Raw genomic sequence first — 25,757 nt, forward strand, 5'->3', positions numbered from 1 at the left:
AGAGCCTTCGTAGAAATCTTTACAAGGTTAGACACGTTTTTACACACCCAAGAGCCTTTCTAGCAATATTTAGTGCGATTATCCACATCAATCAATGCTAAAATAACTAAAAAATTGTTTAGCAGTACCTTATAGCATTAAGTTATTTTGTCTAGGGAAAATGATTAAAAGGAGTTACAAGGCTATGAAATATCAAATGGGGATTCCGCTTACTCAAGGGGGTGGATGACGATATGGAATAAATGACCCTAACCATCCCATGTACCATTCTACTTATGAGTACAAGTAATTCCTACAAAACTTGATCACGAACAAATTTCAGACTTTTTAGAAAAGCCTACTAGTTAACTAGTTAATTTATGGTTTGATTTTTCACCTTTGGGTTAACTAAATGGAAGGAAATATTTTGAATTATAACCTTTTTTAGAAATAATTTTTTACTTATAACATTGAAAATATGTTTTGACCTAAAAGAAATTAGATCCCCTACAAATACAAGAATAAAATTCTTTTTTGGGAGGTGGTCAACATATATGCACTGGTTTGGTGCTGATGTGCTTTTATAAAAAGTGAGTATAAAAAAAAAGTTAAGCTCAAAAAGGTATTTGGTAAAAATTTAAAAACAGCTTATTTTCACAGTTTTGGATGAAAAAAAAAACTGAAAATGTGAAGCGGCAAAAATGAGCTTTGAAAAAAAACTGAAAATGTGAAGTAGCATAAATGTTGGACTATGATTTCTTGTTAAATGTTGGATTATAAGTTTAAGATAAAATTTATAAATATTTTTCTTTTAAAAATAAAGTATATTTAGTAATTCACCTTTATTTGTTAAGAAAATTAAATTAATGACACATCTAGTATTATACCCTTTTTGGTCATTTCACACAGTCACAACTGTTTTGGATAAAAGTTTACCAAATACTATAATACTGCTTTTTTTTCTTTCCCAAAAGTACTTTTACAAAAAAGTTTACTAAACACTCTGCTGCTTTATTTCACATCTTCTTATTCTCATAACACAGCAGAATCAGATTTTTTTCGAAGCACAGCAATATCAAATCAGCCCATAGTACGACGAGAAGAAGTAGCAACAGCACGTTGGGCCAAGATTTATTGAATCCAACCTAAAATAACCATTGGGCCAAAAAGCCCACATGCCTGTCCGACCCATAAACCTACAGCCGGGATCTACTGCCAGCATTATTCGCGCGGATCTCATCGAGAACATCAGACAACAAGTCCTTGCGAATCTGAGCGTACACGTGTCCGTTCCATTTCCGCGCGACCAACTCCTCCCCAAGTATAACCGCGGCCTCAACGGTTTCCTCGGCGCTATCGTGCGCCGAGTCGATAATCCCCTTCGCCACAGCCACGTCGGCTTTCACCCTATCGGCTCTGAGCAACAAGTCGCGCCGAGCCGCCGGCGACCCGACCTTGCTCTCGATAAGTGCCAAGAACCAACGCGGCAGAAGGAGCTCGATGTCGAGCTCGCTCATGTAGATGAAGCCGCGGTCCCGCCTCATGAGGAGGTAGTCGTGGCTGAGAGCGAGGATGAAGCCGGCGGCGGAGGCGTGGCCGGAGACGGCGGCGATGGTGGGCATCGGGAGGGAGATGAGGTCGGCAACGAGGGACTGGAGCTTGGAGTCCATGAGCTCCAAGCGGGATTGAGAGGACTGGGCCCAGGAGAGATCGTAGCCGTTGGAGAAGAATTTGCCATGTGCGGTGGTGATTAGGGCCGAGGGCGATGATGACGTGGCGGTGGTGGTGACGGCGGCTCGGATTTGGTTGAGAGCGGATCGGATTGAGTCGATGAGAGTGGGGTTGAGCCTGTGCTCGCCCGGGCCTGTTAGCGTTAGGATGAAGATGTTGCCTTTCCTCTCTAACGTGCACATCTCTCTTTCTCTAGAAAATCTCCTCTCACTCTCTTGTAGGGTTTGAAGTTTCGGATTTGGCCAAGGTCGAAGAAATATAAAGCTGCGGGCTAGAGCATAGAATGGTCGATTGAAGCCGGCATTTTTCTGGAACGACTATGACAATCAAACGCTTGTTGTGGCCACGTTTAGAAGGCTATCTACGTTTTTTCACTATCGAAAACTCTTAAGTAAATCATTTGGAAGGTTATGCACGTTTTCAGACAACCATGGTATTATTTGGACAGCTTACGTGCTTTCAGGCAATAAAAAGCTTTTTACGGCAACGTTTCAAAGGATGTACACGTTTTCACACAACCAACGATTTTTAAGTTCTTATAAAGTTTCATTTTCGCACGACAGGTGTGTCATTATGACAGTATTTCAAGCTAATTTTGCATTTTCATATAAAAACTAAAGATATAACAGTGAGTGATTCGGTTTGAAATATCACCACGATGAAGGTATCATTGAAAGCCCGGTATATCCCCTACTGACACCCAATTTAGAGTCCAAAAGAAAGACATCAAATCCATTTAAAGGTCGTGCATTTTATACATGATTTTATACATGTTCCACCACAATTGTTGCAGATGACAATCGATACGCACTCTCGGCTGATATGACCTAGCATCCCACAAGTACGGCACATGATGTCACGGAAAGGGCCTCTGATGTCTGGTGTTAGGCTTGACTTAGCGCAATGGCAGGCTACGTGGCCTGATATGTTGCTAGTGTGGCGAACAGGTTCTTTGGGGCAGTCACGAGCAAGGTGACTGGGTTTCCGACGGTTGTTGCAGGCTTTCTCATCTGTGCAATCGACTGCAATATGACCCGGCCTGTAGCAATTGTTGCAGAGCCTTGCATCGCGGGATGACCTTTATTACCGCACATATGGCAGACTGGACCACTGGAACATTGGTTTGCAAGATGTCCAGGCTCCTTGCAGTTCCAACACGTAGTTGTTGAGTTGTATTCAACAGCAATGTGGCTGATAAAACATATAGCATTTGAATATTAAAAACACTTTCACCGGAGAAAATCAGGATTTGCGGTCCTCCATTCAACCTGTTTTCTATAGCTCTAAACCTTAAACGGAAAGTCTGCAGTTGTTGCAGATAGTCATATTCGGGCAATATCTTGCAAAATGCCCTGGCCGTTTACATTTATTGCAGAGATTATCTTGCCCCAAAAAATAACTGAATAATCATTTTGACATGAAATTGAAGGTGAAGCAGCAAAAGACTATATCAGTTTTGAATCTTTGATAAACATATGGAGTCCAAATACCACGAAGTTTGGTAGCGATATACATGATTAGCTATCGAATTATTATCAAAAAGGACGACTCAGCCAGTGAAAATTAAAGTCAACTTGAACATTTTAAACAAAATTTCTTTGAGTATTCAAATGTCACACAGTAAACACTGGATAGATCCTGAGGAGAGTTGATGAAAATCCAGGTAAAATGCAGTACTTATTTTTTCAAATTCAATCGCATCCTGCCTCGTAAATTTGCTAACTCTAACATATTGTGATGGCAGCCCTATATCTCCATTTCGATTTCTTGTCTAGCAAGTCATCTGCCTCGGTAACTGTATGGATACTTTTATAATTTAACACGTCAAACACTCTGCATGCTAAAATCATGAACATCCGGTGTACTTCCAGAAAAAATAAAATAACAGATGATAGAAAAAACAAAAAAACTTTACCCAAGCTCATACCAACACAAGGGATGGCTGCAGAAATTCATCTCAAGTTGCTTTACGAGTACCATAAGAGCGAGAAAAGACAAAAGCAAATTGAGCATGCTGGAAACAAAGGTTAGAACGTTCGATGAGGTACCTATAACTGCGAAGTTCCCTGGGATATGGAGCATCACGGTAAGATGCGCTCTCTCTGGTATCTCTTGGCTCGTTCTGGGCTTCGACTTGTACTCAGACTCATGTTGGAGACCACCAAGCAAAACCTTCAACGAAATATCTTTATGAGAGAAAAGAACCGATACAAGAACCAGCAACCGAGAGCTGCAACCTGCCTGCCAGAAGAACCAGCGATCGACTTAATTCCTGAAAATTCAATGCCAGAGCGATTTCCTCAAAACTCAACCGCAAAGATATACAATAGACATGGATGTTTATATGCGTAAGGGAAAGAGTGATCACCTAGTTCGTGTGAGGTAAACGTTGAGATGCAAAAGAAGAAGAAGACGAAGAGGAAAACCTAAATTGTAGAATTTGGGGATTTGAAAGCAGAGAGAGCAGAGCTTATTTATTGCTTCATCTCACGACGAGGATGATCATAATTTGTACAACGACGCAGTTTACCGCCCAGGCGTATATTTGGCCGAACTAAGGCTGCGTTTGGCTTTGTGTTTGCAAATTGCCACTTCTCCAAAAAGCCAATAAGCTTTCTCTTTTGATTTTTTAATAAGCAATGGCCAGCGAGTTAAAGGATAACATGGCAGACATTTCACATTCGAAGTTTTTTTCTTTTTCACCACATTCAAGTGATGGTAACGTTACCACCTTATTTATCACCATTGAATGAATCTAAATTTTGAGATATGTGGAATGAAGAGACGCAAATCTTGAAATCTAAAAACTTCGCAGATATGCTGCTGAACGTAACCACCATGCAGCCGAAATAACACTTTCAGATGAACATATTTATATATATACACCTGGTTACTACGACAATAATTATTTCAGATGAACACATACCGTGTTACTACGAAAAGCAGAGTACATTATAAGCACTTCAAGATGAAAATACAACATACAGAGAACATACATGTTCGAAATTTTAAGAAAACACAAGTTACACAGTAAGGACGGCAACCCTTGTGGCAAAAGCTAAAATATAGTTCGGCAGTCTCACAGTAGTGCGCCTGAGTACATGACCGCGAACTTCCTCCTAAAATAGTCAGTAGTGATTCTACACTCCTCGAGTGCAGATAACTATAACTATTTGGACGGAACTGCTGTACAGCGCACTTACAAGATGGAAAGAGTGCGATCCTCGAAAGGGGAGTGAATGTAACAGCTCACCAGCCCATGAGGGTTCTTCTAACTCTCTCTACAATATTACTTCTATTTTGTTTGCTTGCCAACGGAAATTCACGACTATCATCCAAAAGAAATCGGTAGATTTCCCACTGGCAAACTGAAGTTGAATGCCTTACAATTTCAGCCTGCATGCCAACAATGAAATAATGAGAGAAAGCGAAAGGGCATGCCACAAAAAGATAGGAAACTCACATCAAATTCTTACCGCAAAAATAGATGCTCCCAATTGCTTCAGTGCTAGAGTAACATCATAGAATACAAGGGGCCTCCCCTTTCCAGATAACTCAACTGGATTAGCAACTAAGAGTTCAGTTTCCGGGCCCCTGTTGGCAACGATCACTCGCAGTGGGTGAACCATCTCCTCCTTTAAACGAGCACACAATGCAACCTGAACTTCAGGATCAACAATCTTTTTTCCATTTGTCTGCTGAATAAATAGGTCCAAATTTCGGAAGCCTTTCACAGGTGACGAGAATCTACCATAGGCAATCTAAATGAGAAACAACAGAGACTTGCATCATTAAACTGCTAATTGCAATATAAATCAGTATTTTAAGTAGTGAAACACAAAAGTCATATCCAATGGGAGTTATGAACACTAAAAAGGAAAACCGAAGATTCTTTTTATTACATACCTACAGGTGCAGGTACCAAACATGGTACTCCGGAAATATATATATATGAAAGTGCCTGTCTGACTGAAATCTGTCCTGGTATATTGAGGCAGCCCAAATTTTCAGACAACAGAATTTAAAGACATCTTGAAAAAGTACCTGAATATTGCAGTCCTTGGAAGTCCTCATAATGTCATAAAAGAGGCCCTTCCGGTCAACACACTGTATTTGCAGCACCGTATGAACAGGGCTCAATGAATTATCCACTGTAATACTGGTCTTTTTCACCGTTCTCATATTTCGGGTGAGAGCTTTTGGATAAGCCTCCTCCTCCTTCAGCTGATAGCTAAACAATTCGTCAGCAAGGGCTGGTGGAAGAGAAGAATTCCCCTGCAGGCTTTCATACTCAGGCCCAGGCAACTTAAGCTCACAGGTGATGCAATACTCTCCTAAAGCAGCCATCAGATGCTCACATATGTCGTCTCTCCTCTGTTTTGTGTGTAATAACTCCCTAAAAGTATATGGTACCAAATAAGGGTGGTTGACACTGTATAACCAACACTTAAGAGCAATTACTACTTCACATTATGTACTTTCTGAAAGTGGTCTTATGATGTGAATGCCGGGGAACATATTAAACTCAAATGAATCTCCCCAAGTTTGGTAAGAATGATATCCAAAATCCAAAGAACAAACTGAAGAAATGCAAACAGTGACAACCCAAAATACACGTGCAGTTCTCCCAGTTAAGAGCATCTCCAACCGAGACGTCAGATGCCATAGTGGACGAAAAGCGGCAACCTTTGGCAGAAAACTACTCCCACCGATCAGCAAAAGCTGATGTGGATTAAGAGAGGAAGATTGCGCCGGCAAATTTGACGCCAAAAAGAAAAGGGACAACATTTCATTGTTTTGGATTGTTTACTTGGGCATTAGTGCACTTTCCCTTGCTAGCATCAGGTGGAGTATGGAGTTATGTAATATCCAAATTGCCACATAAGCCATCAAATTCAAACTTAACGTTATTTGATCAACAATACAACAGGATCAGACACTTCGTCCAACACATTGCCAAACGAATTCATCTAGATCCCTTTTACACTAAGGGAAAAACTCAAAAGGGTCATAAACCAACAGGAAGAAATTGGCAGCTTTTTCCGATGTCTCTGAGAATAATTAGCAATCCAGACAACCATTCAACAGCGATCGCTGACGCCTAAATCTCATGCATACTTTGATAGCACTAAAAGTGGATATTTCACAATTATTATATCTAAAATTAATAACTACAACACCGATACGCAATTTTCAAAAGGCATGCGAAAAACTCACAAGCAATCTGTGATGAAGAAGAGATCCAAAACCCTGCCATCCGGGGTCGGCATCACTTTCACTCTCTGAATCAAAATTTCAAGCTCACATAGCACTTTGGTAACATCTACATTTACACAAAAAGCAACAATAACTTATTCATTATTCAACCACACAAACAAAACAAACAATAACCGAAAATAAAAGCGAAAACCCAATAAAAATTAACGAAAAAGCTGAGATTTTAACCGTGGAGTGAGCCTCTCTGGTTGTGGCACCAAAACTTCAACAGATAGACCGGAGAGGGCGTGGGGACGTTGGAGATTTGATTGACGTAAAACGAGAAGAAGCACGACGACGGGCACGCAGAGGAGAGCCGATCCTTCAAGCTCTCCCAATCGACCCTCAGGGATTGGTGGTGGGGGACGACCCACAACACTATATAGCACCACCTTCCATCCGTCGAGAAATCTGCAACAAAAAACACCCAAAAATTCTCAGAATCTCAAAAACCCAGGTGCCAAATTGAGAATCTCAAAAACCCAGGTGCCAAATTGAGAATCTCAAAAACCCAGGTGCCAGAATCTGAAACTGGAGATTTGAAATCACCTGCTTTCGTAATGGAAAGGCCGAACTGGAGGATGATTCTGCAGAGGTCGCAGCCGAGGCCGGCCTTGTCGGGGCAGTTGAGGGTGAGGACGGAGGGCTCGTCGGGAGTCTTCCCCGGCTGGATCACGACGACGTCGTCGCAGGGAATGCCCATGGCTGATTCCGTGTTTTTACGAATCTGGGAGATGGCATAGGAGAGGTTGTGGCGGCCCGGCCGACTTTGGTGGGATTACACAGGGGTTAAACATTGAACTCTCGACAGAGATGGGGCGGCTGTTGTCGGATTAGTTGTTTGGACTTACCTAATGATTGCGCCACGTCACAAGTATTTAGCGGTCACAGAGCAGCCGCGGCCCACGTAACAACATTTATGGTTTTTACCCTTTTTGGGATGATAAATTTGCATAAATGGCAACTGATTTTTCAATTTTGTCCACTTAGCTCCGAAATTAAAAGGAAATTGCAACTAAGGACGCGAACTTCAAACTGCAATTTGGCATTTAAGTCCACTTGGATCCACATCCATCAAGTAGTGGCATGCGACGATAATGCATTACCTTTTCAAGGCCATTTTATATATTTGACGAGTCTTAAAAAAGTCCCATGAGCTTCTATGTCAACGCCTATGAAGCATTAATGCATAGTCCTTTTTAAGGAACATTGATTTAAGAAATATGAACTCAAAAGAACACCGATTCAAAGGAATACCAACCAAAGGAACACAGCCCAAAAGGTCTCGGCATAACAGATTTGGAAGAATGGTCGTGAGTGTTTTGGGAGCACATGGCCTCCAGATGTGTTATCAACAACAAGGCTGAGCACTTCCCCGTAAAGTACTTTCCGATTGCTAAAGAGCAAGTCGGTGCACTGATAATTTTATTACACATCCTAAGAACAAAGAGGCAAACCTACTCATACATCAACTCCACATCACGTGGGGATTAGCTGTGTGAACAAAAGCCTACAAAAGAACATAAAGGCTGACAGAAAGGGTAGCCGGGTATGAATTTGAACCAACCCTAGAGCCAATTAAGGTGCTCGACCGCATTGTCCTAAGAAAGCATGCAAGTAAACTTGCACGAATGTCACCTCATTGCCATGATTAGCCAAAAGGCAAAGAATGAATAGCAAGTCAAATCTATGCATTCAGTGCATCAAATGCAAATGAAATAATAGGTTTGAGTCCAAAGACTAAAGGCTTAAAGAAGAGCCTACACAAGGAGGATGAGTTCCTTCAAGGGGTGGGAGGAATTAGGAGAGAACATATTTTGTTACGCTAAGCACTATTTATGACCTTATACAATTATACTCAATGCATTCAAGAGACTACAATGAATGTAACCCTACCTTTTAGGTGAACTACTATATATCCTAGTGTTTATTCTACTAGCAATATTTTTCATCAACAAGAAGAATAAAGAACAATTTCCCAATGACCCTTAACTTAAAAATTATTTCTATTTTCTCTCCATATATTTTAATTACTAGAATCAAAATTCCTAATCTTCTTTGAATTTCTTTTGCTTCTTGAATTTTATTTGTACTTACCTCTTAAGTAGACTATAGATAAGCAATGAATGAAAATAACCAATGTAAAAGATGACTTTTTTGGTAATAATAAGCCATTAAAACAATTTGCAAGCAACCATTTATCACAATAATAAAAAGATATTAAACCTTACGTGATAACATGAATTTAAATCTCATCAATGATTAATTTAATAAAACCTATCATTTAACCAAAAAATTAAAATTAAAATAGGCAATTAACACAATTTAAAAGATTAGAGGGCACAAAGTTGAGAGAAGAAAATAAAGAGTTCACATGTCTAATCTGTACCGACAAACAGCACTTTCTCATAGAAGCACATGTTAAAAAACAGAAATGATTCAGATCGCGATTGAAAACTACAAGCCACCAACCACGGAGTGCTACTTGCAAAGTCCAAACAAACAAAGGATACTTTCAATTTCCAAACTTTAGCGACAAATTACAACCCGAATCTGAGATTCGGACCCGTTCGAAACCCGATATCCCAATTTACAAAATTACCCCCCGAATCCGTACAGGGTCCTACCCTGCCTCTTGAGAGCGTAGACGACGTCCATTGCGGTCACCGTCTTCCGCCGCGCGTGCTCGGTGTAGGTCACGGCGTCGCGGATCACATTCTCCAAGAAGATCTTAAGAACGCCTCTGGTCTCCTCGTAGATGAGGCCACTGATTCTCTTCACGCCGCCTCTTCTGGCCAGTCTCCGAATTGCCGGCTTGGTGATTCCCTGAATGTTGTCGCGGAGGACCTTACGGTGCCGTTTCGCTCCGCCCTTGCCCAGCCCCTTGCCTCCCTTTCCGCGGCCTGTCATTGTCGTGTCTTAAGGTGTCGTTTCGGAAGATAGATTTTGGTGAGAGTGGAAAGATTGTGGTGGGTTGCGATTAATGGGGAAAGTGTATTTATAGCGGGGGGCGGGTGAGGAGGTCGATCCGGGGCTTTGGGTTTGGGTGATTTTGAGACGTTGATGAACTGAAGATCGACGGTGGGAGTTGATTGGGTTATGAGTGACGCGGATCGTGGTTTTGTTTTGTGGCGGGATTTGAATCGTGGTATTTGGAAAATTTAAAAGGAGTTTCCCGCTACTTTAAATTGCTTGCCAAATATTGTGGCGGTGGGCCTAAAAATTTCGTGTATTATAGAAACCTTCTAAATTCGTTTGAAATGATTAAGATGCAATGCTAGTGTGACTATGTAAGTTACTAATTATATGTTTATTTATTAGGAATTAATCAAGGGTTTCGAAATAGTATAACAAGAAGTGCTTCGGAATTAAATGCTTCGACTCAGACTCGTTCTGAAAAAGATAGCAAAAAATATTTTTGGAATAAGGAAAACCGTGGTTAAATGTAGTCCTAAACATTGATGTTTTATACTGTCTACATATGCTTTGAAGGAGAAAAACCACAGTTAAGTGTACTCTTCTATAATACACGAAATGTAATAACTGCAATACTATTAATTTGTGGTGTAATGCTAGGGAGATTGGTTTGGTTACTGTTGTTCTTAGGGCTGGTTTGATATTTATGTGCTTTAAAAAAAAAAACTGTTTTTGCTGTGCTGTGAAAATAAGCTCATTTTTGCTGTTTCACGTTTTCAGCTTTTTTCACCCAAAACTGTGAAAATAAGTTGTTTTTAAGTGTTTACCAAACATTTTTTTGAGCTCAGTTTTTTTATACTCACTTTTTATAAAAGCACCTAAGTACCAAACCACTAAATTTACAAACTAAATGATGTGTCACCAATAGAAAATAAGCAGGCTTATTAACATTTAAGTAATAATTAAATCATCAACTTTCATATCATTTAGTTTACAAAATTTAGTCTATAAATTTAGCTCCCTAACATTACTCTAATTAAATTATCTATTATGTGGCTTAACCGAACTCATTCATATCATTGTATTAAAATTAAAAAAAAAAATCCCATGCCTAGGAGGATATACAAGTCATATTAATGAATAACACCCTTACCCTCTTCGCACCAAAACAGCCGCGAGGTTGGATAACCAAAAGATGCGAAAGTTCGATCCATGGCCGGTGTTCTTCGAGCGCAATGGCGTAGCCATCCACAAGGCTAAGGTGGTCTGTAGTCCAGAGAGATTTTCTGTAAGGATAATGATATTCATGCATTCATTTTTACTTCTTACATATTTCTCTTGATTGTCGGTTATTCGGATCAAATGAATTGAAAATGATCACTGGCAAAATATTAATAAGGCTATGTTGGAAGTAAAAATGAGTTTGTGAATAAATCTATTCTTTCGTAAAGTCATGCTTATAGCCTACTCAATTTCAATATAGATTGTTTTTTAATGTATATTTAGTAGAGGAGAAGTAGTAAATAATATGTTTTATGCTAAAAATTATAAATTAATTCTATATCCAATCCCCTTTTATCCTATTCTTTAAAGAAAAAAGATCATCTACCCTATGTAATTTAGCCTTTATGCTTCTTACTCAAGAAAAGAAACATAAGTTCTTTAAATCCACAATTAAATCCCTATCTCCAAAATTCTTAACTTTCCATTGCAATTTTCCAATGAATGTCACCTTTGGTACATTCTTAATCTCTTTATTTACTTATTCTTGATTTAATTAGTAGGTTAATTATTCATATAGTCCTTGAATTTATCGGTTAAGATTATGATTTTGAGAATAGTTTATATTATATTGTTGTTTTTTTATATTGATAATTTTATATAAGCAAAAAAATAAACATATGATTTTATAGTATTATTTTCAGCTAGCCCATCCAAGAAAAAAATCATGGCTCCGCCCTTGTTCAAGCGTGAATGGAATCAGAACTGGCCGTTCCTGGTCGGTTTCGCTATCACCGGCACGCTCATCACCAAGTTCTCTCTCGATCTTACCGGTACTCCATCCCTCCCTTTCTCTATCTATATCTCTGAATATTTACGCATCTGTAGATACACACACACACACATATGTATTTGCATATGAATATACGTTTCAGTTAGGTAGATTTTGTTTGGGTTGATTTGGAGGCTGTACAAATTTTGCAGAGGAGGACGCAAAAGATTCTCCGTTCGTGCAGAGGCATAAGAAGTACGCATCTCAAATCCCCATTCTCTTGAAAAATTTCAAACCTAATTTGAGTTAATTATAATTAATGTCTCAACCAGTCATTGATCCAAAATCTGACAATCCCTGCTAGTTAATTTGTAATTTGCTTTTTCACTGATTTTCTCAGTTGCTTGTAATGTGGATTTTGATTGGCTGATTATAGAATTTAAATGTGGTTTTTTTATTTAACAAAGAAGAAGTGTGATTATTTAGGACTGTTTGATAACCATTTAGTTTTTTATTTAGGAACTATTTGATAACCATTTAGTTTTTAGTTTGGGAAATTTGGTCCTGTATAGAATTATAACCCGTTTATTTTTTTTTCTTAGAAAAACACCAATTAAGCTTTAGATGTAATCAGATTTGTTTTGAAAAAAAATATAAAAAAAACTAATGAAAGGGGCTTGAAAACTTTAAGTTTTAACGATAAAGACAAAATAAAGGGTAAAGTGAATAATATCATGATTGACTTTTTAGTGTAAAAATGTGGTTTTTCATTAAAATAAACAGTATTGTGAGCTTTTTATTAAAACTTCAAAAAAAAAAAACATTAAAAACAAAATAAGAGAGACATTCGAGAAACCCAACATAGAAGGTCGGTTCCAAAGAGTGGGTGTTTGAGAGTGATGTACTCTAATGTTCCACTGCTACCCAATAAACCTAACAACAAATTTAAGATCAACGCAAAAACCAGCAATTATGCGTTTGATGTAGTAATCACTTGGTTCAATTGCCTCTGAGTATAGAGAAGTGTAGTGGTAGTGTTTCAACAATTGGAATAGAGATGAAGAGTTAAAAGAAACAAACACTGGAGCTCCATAGGTAGGAGAAGGAGAGAGAGTTTCGACAAATGGGTAATTAAGTCTTTTTAACTTCAATTTTGGCTAATTTTATAAGAATTAGAAAAGATAGACTATATTTCATTAGATGGTTCTCAAAATGGTTATACTTCCAAATTTCCTTTTTGGTTTTTAGTTTTCACTTTTTAAAAGAAAAAAAAAAACTTAAAACTGAAATCTTGTTTGGTAACTTTTTCAGATGAAAATTGAAAACCAAAAAATAAAGACTTATCAAATTTTATTGAAAACTCAATAGAGTAGTTTTCAGTTTTTATTTCTTTGAAAACTGAAAGTAGTTACAAGCACAATTTCAGTTTTTAGTTTGCAAAAAAGTGAAAACAAAAACTTAAAATGAAATGGTTATTAAACGACGTTTTTTTTTTTTGAACAAACGATATTATCTATATTAAAAAGGTTTTCGTGTCATTTTAAGCTATTTTTAGCCCTATAATCCTTCGTCCGGGTCGGTTGGAGATGACCTAATTTATATTTTGAAATGAACCCCATAGACATTAATTTAATTGATAAGTTCCACATAAATATTTTCATATTTCAAAATGGGAAAGGGATCCTCTCTGGATCTCTTCCTCCTAATCCACCAAATCAAGGAATTCGGGGCATTTGACGGTATTGGACTGTTAGGTAATTAGGTGTAAGATTAGAATTTAATTAATGATAATTAAGTTTACATGAGAGGGTAGTTGTAATCTCAGTCATGATCCTGATTATGTTCCCATGCATGTGATGTGATGCCTAAAAACAATGATCTTGACTAAGTATTATGATACAATTGATTGAAAATTTAAAAAAAAATATTTCAACTAATTATATTATGACATTTTACATTGAACTCGTAGATGAGATTCTTGTCTGTAACAAATATATGCTCGTATTAGTATTGTTGTCATCTGAACACAGATATTTATCTGATTATCAACGTTCATCAGCTTAATTGTCTTAAGCTTATGATTAACACATCACATTTTCTCAACAGTAAAGCTACATAGCAGCAACTATCATTTAGCTTCTGATTTTCGGTCTTGCACAACGAATTTCTACACCGGGAAACGCATTTTGTGTATGAATGCAGATCCCTGGTGACATCCTGCATTTTCTAGCTATGCTTTGGTGATTCTTCCGAGCATGCGAGACCGATCCCCAGGAGCGAAAGGTATGCACTTCCTCACAAATTGATTAATTTCACTTGTGTTCACGTAGTTTGCTTTGGTGATTCTGCCGCCTCAGTTTCTCCATTGATGTGGTTTGCTTCCTTTCCTTTTGCTGCAGGCACTTTCTCTTCAACAGCGGCGAGGAGAGCAGGATCCACAATCTGCTTCTGGAGATTGAAGCTGTTTATGTCCCCTTGTCTTGATGGTTCATCACCAATTACGTACTCTGTATCTCATGAAACAATCAAGTCTGTAAGTTCGCTGTGGACTAGTTACAAAATTGGAACATTACGTCTGTAATACGCTAACTTTTACTTTTTGTAAATTAAGGGTCCTTCTAATAGCGATTTCGTGTTTAGTTTTTAGTTTTCTTTTACCCTGTTTTTCTACCTCTTCAATAACTTATCTGTCTAGGTAGAAATTTGAGAAATTGTGAAGTGTGCTACTTTGATTTAGAGGGGAGTCCGCGGTGGCTGAAATGAGTCCTTCTAATAGCCGGTGGTTCCCGTTATTCCAACTGTGCTACTTTGATTTAGAGGGGAGTCCGCGGTGGCTGAAATGAGTCTTGATAACCCAAAGTATTTGAAGCTGAGAAGCATGCGAAAATCGAGCTGGGATTGTCCTAGAGAATTTGTTTCCACCAATGCCAATTTGTTGGAGATTAGGCATGTTGAGGCCAATGTCAGGTGGATAATGCCCTCAAGTGCATTGCCTATTTCCTCTGGAACGTTTCCCACCATAATGTTATATGCCAAGGAAAGTTGTGTAACTGATGAAAGATTCCCCAAGGAAGAAGGGATGCCTCCTGTCAGATTGTTTGTGCCAAGATTAAGCGTCAAAAGCTTTGCCAACGAGCCAAGCTCCTATGGTATATTGCCCATGAGACGGTTTGATCTCAAACTTATGATGCTCAATTCAGAGCAGTATGTCAAGTTGACTGGAATTTCCCCTCCAAAATGTTATCACTGAGATTGCGGTGCTGCAGTCGGAACAGATGACCAATTTGCTGTGGCACCTTGCCCGATAAGCTGTTGTTTCGAAGGTTGATGAACCTAAGAAATGAGAGGTTTCCAATGTGAGGTGGTATGGTTCCTTGCAAAACAGGGCCTTGCAGGTTCAAGGATCCTACTCTTTGATGCCTCCTTCTGCAAGAACTCCATACCAGTTACACAAGTGAAAGGAGTCATTACATGAGTTCAAGAATCCGCATCGATTAGCGGATATGGATCCTCTAAATTTGAGTAAAGCCAATCGATCAGTTTCGTTTCTGAATGGATTTCCAGAAGTGGTATATTGAAAAAGTTTCATAACAAAGAGAAGGGTCGTCACAAAAAGGTATATAGGCCGAACGGAGCATAAGCTCGGACCATGAAGATCCATTATTCAGTAAGCAGAAGCAGGAATTCTGACGATAAAATTATGCAGACTACGAGTTGTAGGACGATGAACAGACTTTCTTAACCATCACGGCCAAGGCGCTCTGGTTGCTGGACGATTACTGGACTTCTTAACACCATGATAACTAGTTAACCCTTCAACACCATGACCAATGGGAAAAAATAAATGATGCATTAAACTTCCAAGAATAAGAACTAAATTATGTTTTTATTTATTTATTTGTATTCAAACTTCAAATCTCAATGCTGCTTTCTTTGAAACTGTTCTTACCGTTGACAGTTGACACAAAGAGGAAATAGATGACATGTTCTGTTGCTGTTAACTAGGATTTGAAAGCTACTCTCCAACTGGTGGTAAGAAAAGAAAAGGACAAACTGCTGATGCATGTTTAAAAGAATGAATCTGAAGGGAACAAAGATACTGCAGGTAAGAAGTCCAATTTCAGCTGAAAATTATTCTCTTTTATTCTAGTTTTATTTTACAATACAACAGTCTTCGTTTCTGCGAATTCTGAGAATGTAACTCAGTGCTTGAACAAACACAGTTGTTTTACGTGCTGCTTAGGCCGTGATCATATGATTTCTACGAATCGAGGTTCCAGTTAGTACATCCCTTGCTAGGCATAATCCTTCTACAACATGTCCAATATCCATCCGCTCTCTCGGCAAATCTGCAGAACAAGCAACTCCTATCCTGGCCATGATAACCAAGCACTTCCTAACTCTTTGCCTTTGATCATCTTGAACCTGATTCCTACCGTTGGATGCAATACTATGAGTGCTGCTTTCTTTTATTTGAAGAAGTACCGGATCACATATTTCTTCTACAAGTTCAGGCAAAGCTATCCGAACAAAGTTGTGCAGGTTCAGATCATCTTTGAACATCTCATCTGTAAGCCTTTTTCCAGTAAGCATCTCTAACAGTAGGATTCCGTAGCTATACACGTCTCCATATGTTGAAACCTCGTTTCCCATGCCATACTCTATAGATTTTTTTTCCGCACATAAACATATGGATCATACTGTTAAAAACTGAAATAAATGAAAAATTAATGTTCTTGTACATGTCAGAAAGAGGTTGAAGCAACAATGCATCTTACCTGGGGCGATATAGCCTATCGAGCTATTTATGACATTGGCAGTGCTTCTTTGTGAAGGAAGTGAACACGAAGCATCCGGGAGGTACCTTGCTAAACCAAAATCAGCAACACGGGCAGTCATGTCGCCTTCCAAGAGAACGTTGCTGGGCTTCAAATCGCAATGAACAATTGGCATGTGAGAGTGGTTGTGCAAATAATTCAGAGCATTAGCTATGTCGATGGCAATGTTTACCCTCTGAGTAAGGTTCAAACGCCCCTGCACAATCGGTGCCCCAGGTAGTCTATGAGCTGAAAAATGTAGCCACTCTTCTAGATTTCCATTCGTCATGAATTCATAAACCAAAGCTATGAAATCATTCCCTTGAAAATCGATACTTACGCACACGGTCTGTAGTTTGACAAGATTTCGGTGCCTAATATATTTCAAGGTTTCACATTCAACCATAAAACTCTCTCTTGAACGATGAGCACTGAGTACTTTCACTGCAACAATTCTTTCTTCCTGATTGAGAATTCCCCTGTACACAGACCCAAAGCTACCAGCACCAATCAAATTCCGAGAAGAGAACCCATTAGTTGCTTTGAGGAGATCTCCGTATGAAACTTTCAAGAGTGAAACATCCCATGATGATCCTAAAGTTAACTTCGATCTCGCTTTGCTTGATAGATAAAGAAGCACAAAGCGCAATGCTTTTCTGGCTGGATAAAGAAGGATGAAGCACAATAGTAAGATAACTCCAATACCGATCCCACAAGCAATTGAGATAAGTACTTTTTGCCATAGAAATATATCTTGCTTATTGTTGGAGTTGCTGGAGTTGCATATGGGCAATTGTAACTCAGGTATACCTCCACAAAGCCGTATGTTTCCCTTGATATAAAATGCAGTTCTATTTGTGAAAATTCCTTCCGTTGGTACTGCACCTTCAAGATCATTATGTGATAGGTTCAAGTTCTGCAAGAAACGGAAACTCCCCAAATAGTTGGGAATTCCGCCAGACAAGTTGTTACGAGAGAGGTCCAAATTTTCAATCCCTCTTAGAGTACTCAAGGATTGAGGAATTGTTCCCTGAAACAAGTTTCCACTAAGATACAGACTTCTCAAACCCATGCATCTCCCTAAAATTCCTGGGACTTCACCAGATAACACGTTTGCGGAAAGATCCAAGGTGTCAAGTGAATCCATGTTGCCTACTTCCAAGGGAATGGATCCGGTAAGTTGGTTTCTGGATAGGTCCAGATCCACAACATGTGTCAAGGCTGACAAAACTTGTAGTGGAATGGGACCGCTAAGATTATTTTGAGAAAGATGCAAGCCTATCAAACGCCAGCAATTACCAAGACCTTGCGGTGTGCGTCCTTGTAAGAAATTGGACATGAGATCTAATACTTCTAGTGAAGATAGATTGCCTATTGAAGGTGGGATAGTACCTGACAGCTCATTGTGATCCAAATACAAATAAACTAGTTTATCTAGTTTAGAAATTGAGCTTGGTATAGGGCCTCTCAATAGGTTTTCCTCAAAGTGTAAGCTCCCCAAGTTGACGAAATTTCCAATCTCAGAAGGAATGCTTCCGCGTATCTGATTCCACCCCATTTCCATTGCCTCGAGCTTTATTGAGAGATTGCTGACAGATTCAGGTAGCACTCCTCCAAAATGATTGGAACTGATGTCCAAATGCTCTAAATTGGTGCAATTAACCAGAGAAGAGAGAAAGTCCAAGTCACCTATCTCATTATTTCCAAGATTGTTAGCATCTATTTCTAACCGGAACAGATTGGACATCCTTGCCAGGCTAGGTATTCTTCCGGTAAACTTATTTTCTGAGATTCCAAATATTGCAAGGTTGGATGCATTGGAGATTGTAGTTGGTATTGGTCCAGTGAATTGGTTGAAATGGAAGCGAAAATCTTCGAGGTTGGGGAATATAGTGTGGCCCAAGCCAGGAGGAAGAGTTCCATCAAGTTGGTTTTGAACCACCGAAATGATTGTAATAGAAGAGAGGTTGTATATGGATGGAGGGATGGTACCTGTCAAATAATTTGACCCCAATGAAATAAATTTTAAACTTTTCAACTGGCCAAGGCTATTTGGAATACCTCCCTGCAGATTATTTTGTGCCGCAGATAGCACCTGAAGAGAAGAAAGATTCCCAAACGAAGATGGGATTTTCCCACTAAAACTATTCCTGCCTAAAAGAAGTACCTCAAGCTTCGCCAATGACCCAATTTCAGTTGAAAGTTCGCCACTAAGAGCGTTGCCATATAAGGCAAGGTAACGGAGGTTAGAGCAACGTGATACGTTGAATGGAATATGACCACTGAAGGAGTTGTTTTGAAGGTGTAGTTGTTGCAACCGGAACAAACGACCAATTTCTGGAGGGATGGTGCCACTGAAGCTATTGTTTGGGAGGTATAACTCTCTCAAAAAGCTTAAGTTTCCAATGTGGGGGGATAGCGACCCTACCAGCCGGCTTGATTGATGGTCAAGCACCATGACTCTCTTGTGTCTGCGGCCGCAGGTAATACCATGCCAGTAATAGAAATGTAGGGATGAACTCCAGGAGCTCAGGATTCCGAGTGGATCGTTTGTGATTTCAGCTTTAAAGGCAAGCAAGGACAGCCTATCCACCTCATTTCCTACTAGAAGCGAAGAAGAGGCAGAGGTAAAAAGAAAGAGTTGCACGAAAATAAACCAAGTAGTGAGGAGGATACCTGGGAACTCCATTGCGGCCGCAAAACAAGGATCAAGTTTTGAAGCAGAAGTGATATGCATGAACAGAAACAAAACTAAAACTTGCAGCAAATGTGGGTGTCGATGAAAAATATTGTAACTTGACGCAAAGACTTAGAAAGTTAAAGGTAACAGCAGGAGTAGACTTTGGAGTCCAAATTAGTTAAAGTTAAAGTTCACACTGGTTGATGCTAAAGTTAAAGTTAAAGTTCACACTGGTTGATGCTATTTGTTCAAACTAGGCTGAAGATGTTTTTTCCATCTTGAATAACAACTCTTATAGTTCACAATGGTTGATGCTATTCGTAGAACTCATAGTACTTTTTGGACGTATGAGTCCAAACACCTTCACTTGTTTAAGAACTCCCCCTCACACTATCTTCCGAGACCCATCTATAAACCCTGCAAAGAGTTTCATTTTTTTTTCGAGTCCAAGCCCTACCTTTCATTGCAATGTGGCCATTTGAAAATTATTGCAAAAATTGAAGGAAAAATTATTGCAAGAAGCAGGAGAATAGAATGTGAATAATTGAAATAAAATGAAGTAAGATAGTATGAAATTGTAAAAATTATATGAGAAATGATGTAGGAATGACTTAGTTATTTATAGGAAAAAAATTATAATTTTTTATTATTTTCAAAAAAAAATTTGTCCGCAAAAAAAAAAAAAAAAAAAAATTTGAAATCTAACGGTAACCTAGCGTCAACATGATGCCAGATAGCCATTGACATTAGGTAGCCGTTCGAGTTCAAAATTTAGGTCAGCCCGGGGCTGGCTAGCTCATTTGGGCCAACCGGTTGGCCTAATTTGGTGGTTTTGGCCCGGTGGGGCCCATGAGCCTTTGGCCTAGCCCTCGGTTGGAGATGGTTTTCGTGTCATTTCAAGCTACTTTTAGTCCTATAACCCTTTGGGCGGGTCGGTTGGAGATGACTTAAGACCACCACCAAGCCTTCTCATTGCTTCAACAAGTTGCCCTCTCAACCTTTGTGACACCAAACGGCTTCCTACTGCGATGACACACTCCCTATATGGTCCAACAGAATCCTCTTCGGATCCTTTTGGTGAAGATCCTAATGATCCGTAAATCATGTCCGTTCATCGTACATTATGCGGTCAGTTTTTGTCATGTATTGTTTGTATTTAATTTTAAATAAAAATATTTAAAATAATTTCTGACCGCAAGATGTACGATGAACGAATATGATTTACGAATCTTCGAAATCCTCACAAAGAGGATCTGGTGAGGATCCAAATTCCTAGTAATGTATAAAAAAAAATCTTATACCATGTTTACTGAGTCATGATCATAATTGAGTTGATGTGAAACTATAGTCTAAATTCGTTAAAGTTGTCCATCAAATAATTTGGCATCGAAATATGTGATATACTAACTTAAATAATCTATTTACTAATTTTCCATCGTTGAAATGAAAACCAATTTGACTAGTAAATTGCCTAATAAGAATACTACTCCGGACCAAGAGTCTAATTCCTTTAAAATCAGGAGTTGAATTCTTTAGTTTGTAAAGCCTCCATGTGTATAGATTTCTCCATAATTAATAAATAAATTATTAATTTACAGTTAACTATAATTTCTCACTAAATTATGGATTAATAAACAAATCGAGAGAAGTTAGAAATATTAATCAAAATTCTGTCATTCTATATTACGGTTTGGTGGTATTCCTCTTCACTTGTAAAGTGAGAGGTCTTAGTTTGAATCTCGTAAATGGTGAATTTGATACCAAATTAGGCTATCTACTATGTGGCTTAGCCGAACTCCTTTCTATTTTTAATGTAAAATATATCGTTTTATTAAAATAAAAAAAAAATAAAAAAAAACCAAAAATTCCAAGCCTAGGAGGATATACAAGTCAATTTCTTACTAACACTCTTACCCTCGCTTGGCACCAAAACAGCCGCGAGGATAACCAAGAATCCAATCCCTGCTATTTGGTTAGAGATAATCAAAAGATGCACACACATATGTATTTGCATATGAATATACGTCTCAGTTAGGTAGATTTTGTTTGGATTGATTTGGAGGCGGTACAAATTTTGCAGAGGAGGACGCAAAAAATTATCCGTTCGTGCAGAGGCATAAGAAGTACGCATCTCAAATCCCCATTCTCTTGAAAAATTTCAAACCTAATTTGAGTTAATTATAATTAATGTCTCAACCAGTCATTGATCCAAAATCTGACAACCTCTGCTAGTTAATTTGTAATTTGTTTTTTCACTGATTTTCTCAGTTGCTTGTAATGTGGATTTTGATTGGCTGATTATAGAATTTAAATGTGGTTTTTTTATTTAACAAAGAAGAAGTGTGATTATTTAATAATCATTTAGTTTTTAATTTGTGGTTTTGGTTTTTAATTTTCACTTTTAAAAAAAAAAAAAACTTAAAATTGAAATCTTGTTTGGTAACTTTTTCACATGAAAACTGAAAACCAAAAATAATGATTTGTCAAATTTTATTGAAAACTCAATAGAGTGTTATCAGTTTTTATTTCTTTGAAAACTGAAAGTAGTTACAAATCAAGATTTCAGTTTTTAATTTGCAAAAAAGCGAATACAAAAACTGAAAATGAAATGGTTATTAAACAACGCATTTTTTTTTAACAAATGATATTATCTACATTGGGAGGGGTGAACTTAAGCCTCACTATGGGCTAGCAATAATGTGGTTCAAATTCGTCTTTGGCGAGATTCGAACCTAAGACTTCCCACTTACAAGTGAAAAGGAATACTACTAAACCGTAGTACTAAGTGGCCAACGACGCCTTAATAATTGAGGTTGAATTTCTGAACGACAACGTTTCGTCAGCATTGATATTTCGTGGTCTTGGGCAATATATGGAAATTGAATCAAGTTTCTTAATCGTTTCAAGGAGTCATCCATGTTCGCGTTAGCACAGTGGATAAATGCAGTCGGGACTGCTATCATATGAATTGAACAAAACTTAAAGAGTATATTGGATCAGTATGTTTCTTATGTGAGCGTGCGATTAGTGAATTTGGTAGAGTTAGATAATCAGGAGTGCTTGAGTTCTATATTTGATTTGCCCTTTTAGTTGGTCAATCAATTCGTAGTTGTTAATATTTGTCTGAGTTCTCGTAGATAGATCTATAGATTTCATGATAACAAAAGCAAGAAATCAAGTTTAGCCCTAGTTTGGTACTGAGATAATTCTGAAAAAAATAGCTTTAAAAAAAAGCGGAAGCTTTTTTATGTTTGGTAAACATTCAGCTTCAGTTTTTTTCACAGTTTTGGGTGAAAAAAAGCCAAAAACACAAAGCTGCAAAACCCAGCTTTAAAAAACCAGCTTTTTTTCACATGTGTTTTACATAAAAGTTTATCAAACACTATAATACTGTTTATTTATTTTTTTCAAAAGTACTTTTACTAAAAAGTTTACCAAACACTCTATTGCTTTATTTCACAGTTGCTTATTCTCACAGTACATCAGAAGCAGTTTTTTTTCAAAGCACAGCAATACTAAACTAATCCTTAGTTTGAATTGAACTCGCAGTGATCTTCGATGTCTTTCAAGAATCACAGGTATTTTGTTAAAAAGTTACTATCTCATTTGTTACGGCCCTCAAACAGTATATTTCTGGTCAATCAACTGCAGTGAAGTGAGTAGCTTAAGGTTGCATGCTATATGTAGTTTGGTCCGAAATGAATAAATCGGCTAAAGGCTCCTACGCCATTTGCTGCAGATTATGTATTACCTGTTACTCATCGTTTGTATGAATGGGGCTGAGATCTTTGTGTTCATGATTATTTTCTACCAGCTGAATCCATCGAAGCAAGATTGCATATGTGCTATAGTTTTTGCATTCCGTCGATACTTAATTAGGGGTGGAAAAAAAAAAATTACCGAAAATCCGAAACCAAACCGAAAAAAGCCCGAATCGAAAATCCCAAAAATTTTAGTACCAAAATCAAACCGATCCCAAATTATTTGGTATGGGATTCGGTCTCACGTCTTAACACTATTCGGTATCCATGTCCCAAACTGAACTTTAATAAATATCTATAATGGTGTAGAAAAGTGTGCAGAAAAGCACTTGAGCAGATGATGTGTGTAGAAAATCTATGTCCCGAACCGAACTTTAATATCTATTATATATTATTAAAATAAGCAAATTGTGCAGAAAAGCACATGATGTGTTGTGTGCGTCTATATTTCTATCAAGCAAACATATCTATAATGCCCTATTATATAATATTAAAATAAGTAAAGTGTGCAGTTGTCTCAGACTCTTTAGACAAAGTCTCTCCCATCTCTGCCTTCGCCAAAGTCTCACTCTTTCTATCTTTCCTCTCGAATTTGAAGCTCAAAGGCGACCCACCCACCCATCCTCTCACAATTTGACTCCGACCAACTCTCTCCATTCCGGCCACCACCACCTCACTGCTTCATCCCCACCTTCGATTCTCTCCATTGATTCTCTATGTGTGCGGGGTTTCAAATTAAGGTTAGGGTTTCAAATTGGGGTTAGGGTCAGGAGGAAGATGAAGGTCTAACTATCTCTTCACTCTGTCTATCTCTCGACCTTCCATCTTCACCGATTCACTCACTGTCTTTGATTTTAAATTGGGGTTTTAATGTAGGTTCGGATGATTTCAGGTTCGGTTTCGGGAAATCCCAAAATACCAAAAATATTTCAGGAATCCTGAACTTCGAGAATACCCAAATATTGGTTTGGGATTGATCGTCAGATTTCCATCCCAAAAATAGTCGGTTTGGGACTTGATATGCCTTTCTCAGTTCGGTATCCCATACCGAACCAACCCTATCTCTACTAATTAATAAAACACTCATTGTCAACCAAAATCCTATGAAATTATCAATTTAACCCTCTAATTAAAATATAACATGAATAAGAAATATGAGGTAGAAATGTAATTTCACACAACCAAATTTTACTGTTTTTTTTTTCAAAGCCTCACCTATATGTAATCCTAACATATCTCTAATTAAAAATAAAAAAATAAAAAAACTTCTCACTCCCACATTCTCTATCACTTTCTTCCTCTCTCCTTCTATTTCAAAAAAAATAAAATAAAAAAAAAATTCTCACACACTTTATGTGTGCCCATATACTAGTATTTAATTGTGATTGATTGCCTGCACGTTATTGACATTGTGCCCAAATTTGTTGTGCTTTTAAGTGAACGAGCTGATGATTGGTACCCAATGTAGATCAACTTCTGTTGGGCAGACGACGAAGGGCGTTTAATAATTGTTTTAGCTTGGTTTTTTTTGGGGAGGAATCCGGATCCCTTTCCACCTAATTCATTAAGTTTAGGATCTGAGCCGTTGAAATTTGATCCAACGGCTACAGTTATTATAACTTTTAAAGAGGCCCATGTTTGTGGCCGTTGGATCAAATTTCAATAACCTGGATCCAGGACTTGGTGGATTAGGTGGAAAGAGATCCAGAGAGGATCCCTTTCCGTTCTTTTCGACCTAGCAACTGTTCATGATGATGTACACTTAAGTTATTAGAACAGTGATCTGCTTTAGTTTGTTAAATGCATGATGCTTTTCGACAATGAAATTCAGTAGTTACGCCTAAATTAAAACCTCAATCGTGTGTCGGATATCTTTCGGTTAACGTGGTATGATTTTGGTGATCACATTTGGGTAAAAATATAACCTAGTATGGATGCTGATGAAATTTAAATTTAAAGAAATCCCTATGGTTCAACTGGTAACAATTGATTTAAAATAAATTATATTCAGATTAAATATAATCATTCCCAACTTTAAGCATTTTGGTTCAGTTCTCATGTTTAAGCTTTAACCATCAATTCTTCGACGGTGCAATTTTACAATTAGCTAATCAGTCAAGTTAGTTTAATTAGCCAAAAGAAATTCTTGCCTGAACAAACTCCTTTGGATTTGATTACGCCAGTTGACCAAGATAGAGTGCTTGTTATCAAAACCTTGAATATTTTCACCGTAGATTAAATATTAGAAAATATATTCTCAAAAAGAAAAAAGAAAAGAAAAACAAATGAAAATTGCTTGAAAACTTTGAGTTTTAATGATAAGGACAAAATAAAGGGTAAAGTGAATAGTGCCAGGTTTGACTTTTTAGTGTAAAAATGTGTATTTTCATTAAAATAAACAGTACCGTAGGCTTTTCGTTAAAACTTCGAAAAGAAAACCTATTTGGATAAGAGGGAAAGAAGGAAACAAAAAAAATTATTTCATGATTACAAAATCTATTACCGCATTTAAGCGTAATAGCCGTCTTAGCTCAGCTGGTAGAGCGCGTGGCTTTTAACCACGTGGTCGTGGGTTCGATTCCCACAGACGGCGTCCTCTTGGTTGATTAAAATTTTATAATTAT

At 38.0% G+C, this 25,757-nt stretch overlaps 4 protein-coding genes, 1 long non-coding RNA gene and 1 other non-coding gene across 6 annotated transcripts; 2 read left to right on the plus strand and 4 right to left on the minus strand.

The window, feature by feature from the left end:
- Positions 1–837: 837 nt before the first annotated feature.
- On the minus strand, positions 838–2,208 carry LOC137735529 (enoyl-CoA delta isomerase 1, peroxisomal). Its single transcript, XM_068474957.2, has one exon. The coding sequence runs from the start codon at positions 1,890–1,892 to the stop codon at positions 1,176–1,178; it is 717 nt and encodes a 238-aa protein (XP_068331058.1). The 5' UTR covers positions 1,893–2,208; the 3' UTR covers positions 838–1,175.
- A 2,358-nt stretch (positions 2,209–4,566) lies between these two features.
- Positions 4,567–7,859, minus strand: LOC137734112 (ACT domain-containing protein ACR9). The gene is made up of 6 exons (XM_068473396.2): positions 7,516–7,859; positions 7,156–7,377; positions 6,928–7,033; positions 5,755–6,106; positions 5,187–5,471; positions 4,567–5,106 (listed from the first exon to the last, which is right to left on the minus strand). Exons 1-6 carry the CDS (start codon positions 7,667–7,669, stop codon positions 4,960–4,962), a joined length of 1,266 nt encoding a protein of 421 aa, XP_068329497.1. The 5' UTR covers positions 7,670–7,859; the 3' UTR covers positions 4,567–4,959.
- Positions 7,860–9,459: 1,600 nt separating this feature from the next.
- Positions 9,460–9,946, minus strand: LOC137734847 (histone H4). Its single transcript, XM_068474147.2, has one exon. It carries the CDS (start codon positions 9,874–9,876, stop codon positions 9,565–9,567), a length of 312 nt encoding a protein of 103 aa, XP_068330248.1. The 5' UTR covers positions 9,877–9,946; the 3' UTR covers positions 9,460–9,564.
- A 1,888-nt stretch (positions 9,947–11,834) lies between these two features.
- Positions 11,835–14,580, plus strand: LOC148695933 (uncharacterized). Its single transcript, XR_015964078.1, has 3 exons — positions 11,835–11,936; positions 12,088–12,130; positions 13,982–14,580. It is a non-coding gene; the product is annotated as an uncharacterized LOC148695933 (long non-coding RNA).
- A 1,382-nt stretch (positions 14,581–15,962) lies between these two features.
- On the minus strand, positions 15,963–19,482 carry LOC137735751 (uncharacterized). The gene is made up of 2 exons (XM_088696636.1): positions 16,654–19,482; positions 15,963–16,536 (listed from the first exon to the last, which is right to left on the minus strand). Exons 1-2 carry the CDS (start codon positions 19,427–19,429, stop codon positions 16,115–16,117), a joined length of 3,198 nt encoding a protein of 1,065 aa, XP_088552762.1. The 5' UTR covers positions 19,430–19,482; the 3' UTR covers positions 15,963–16,114.
- Positions 19,483–25,653: 6,171 nt separating this feature from the next.
- TRNAK-UUU (transfer RNA lysine (anticodon UUU)) lies at positions 25,654–25,726 on the plus strand. The gene has a single exon. It is a non-coding gene; the product is annotated as a tRNA-Lys (tRNA).
- The last annotated feature ends 31 nt before the right edge of the window (positions 25,727–25,757 follow it).

Source organism: Pyrus communis, chromosome 7, assembly GCF_041283825.1.
Source record: "Pyrus communis isolate YQ-2024b chromosome 7, ASM4128382v1, whole genome shotgun sequence".
Lineage (NCBI taxonomy): Eukaryota > Viridiplantae > Streptophyta > Magnoliopsida > Rosales > Rosaceae > Pyrus > Pyrus communis.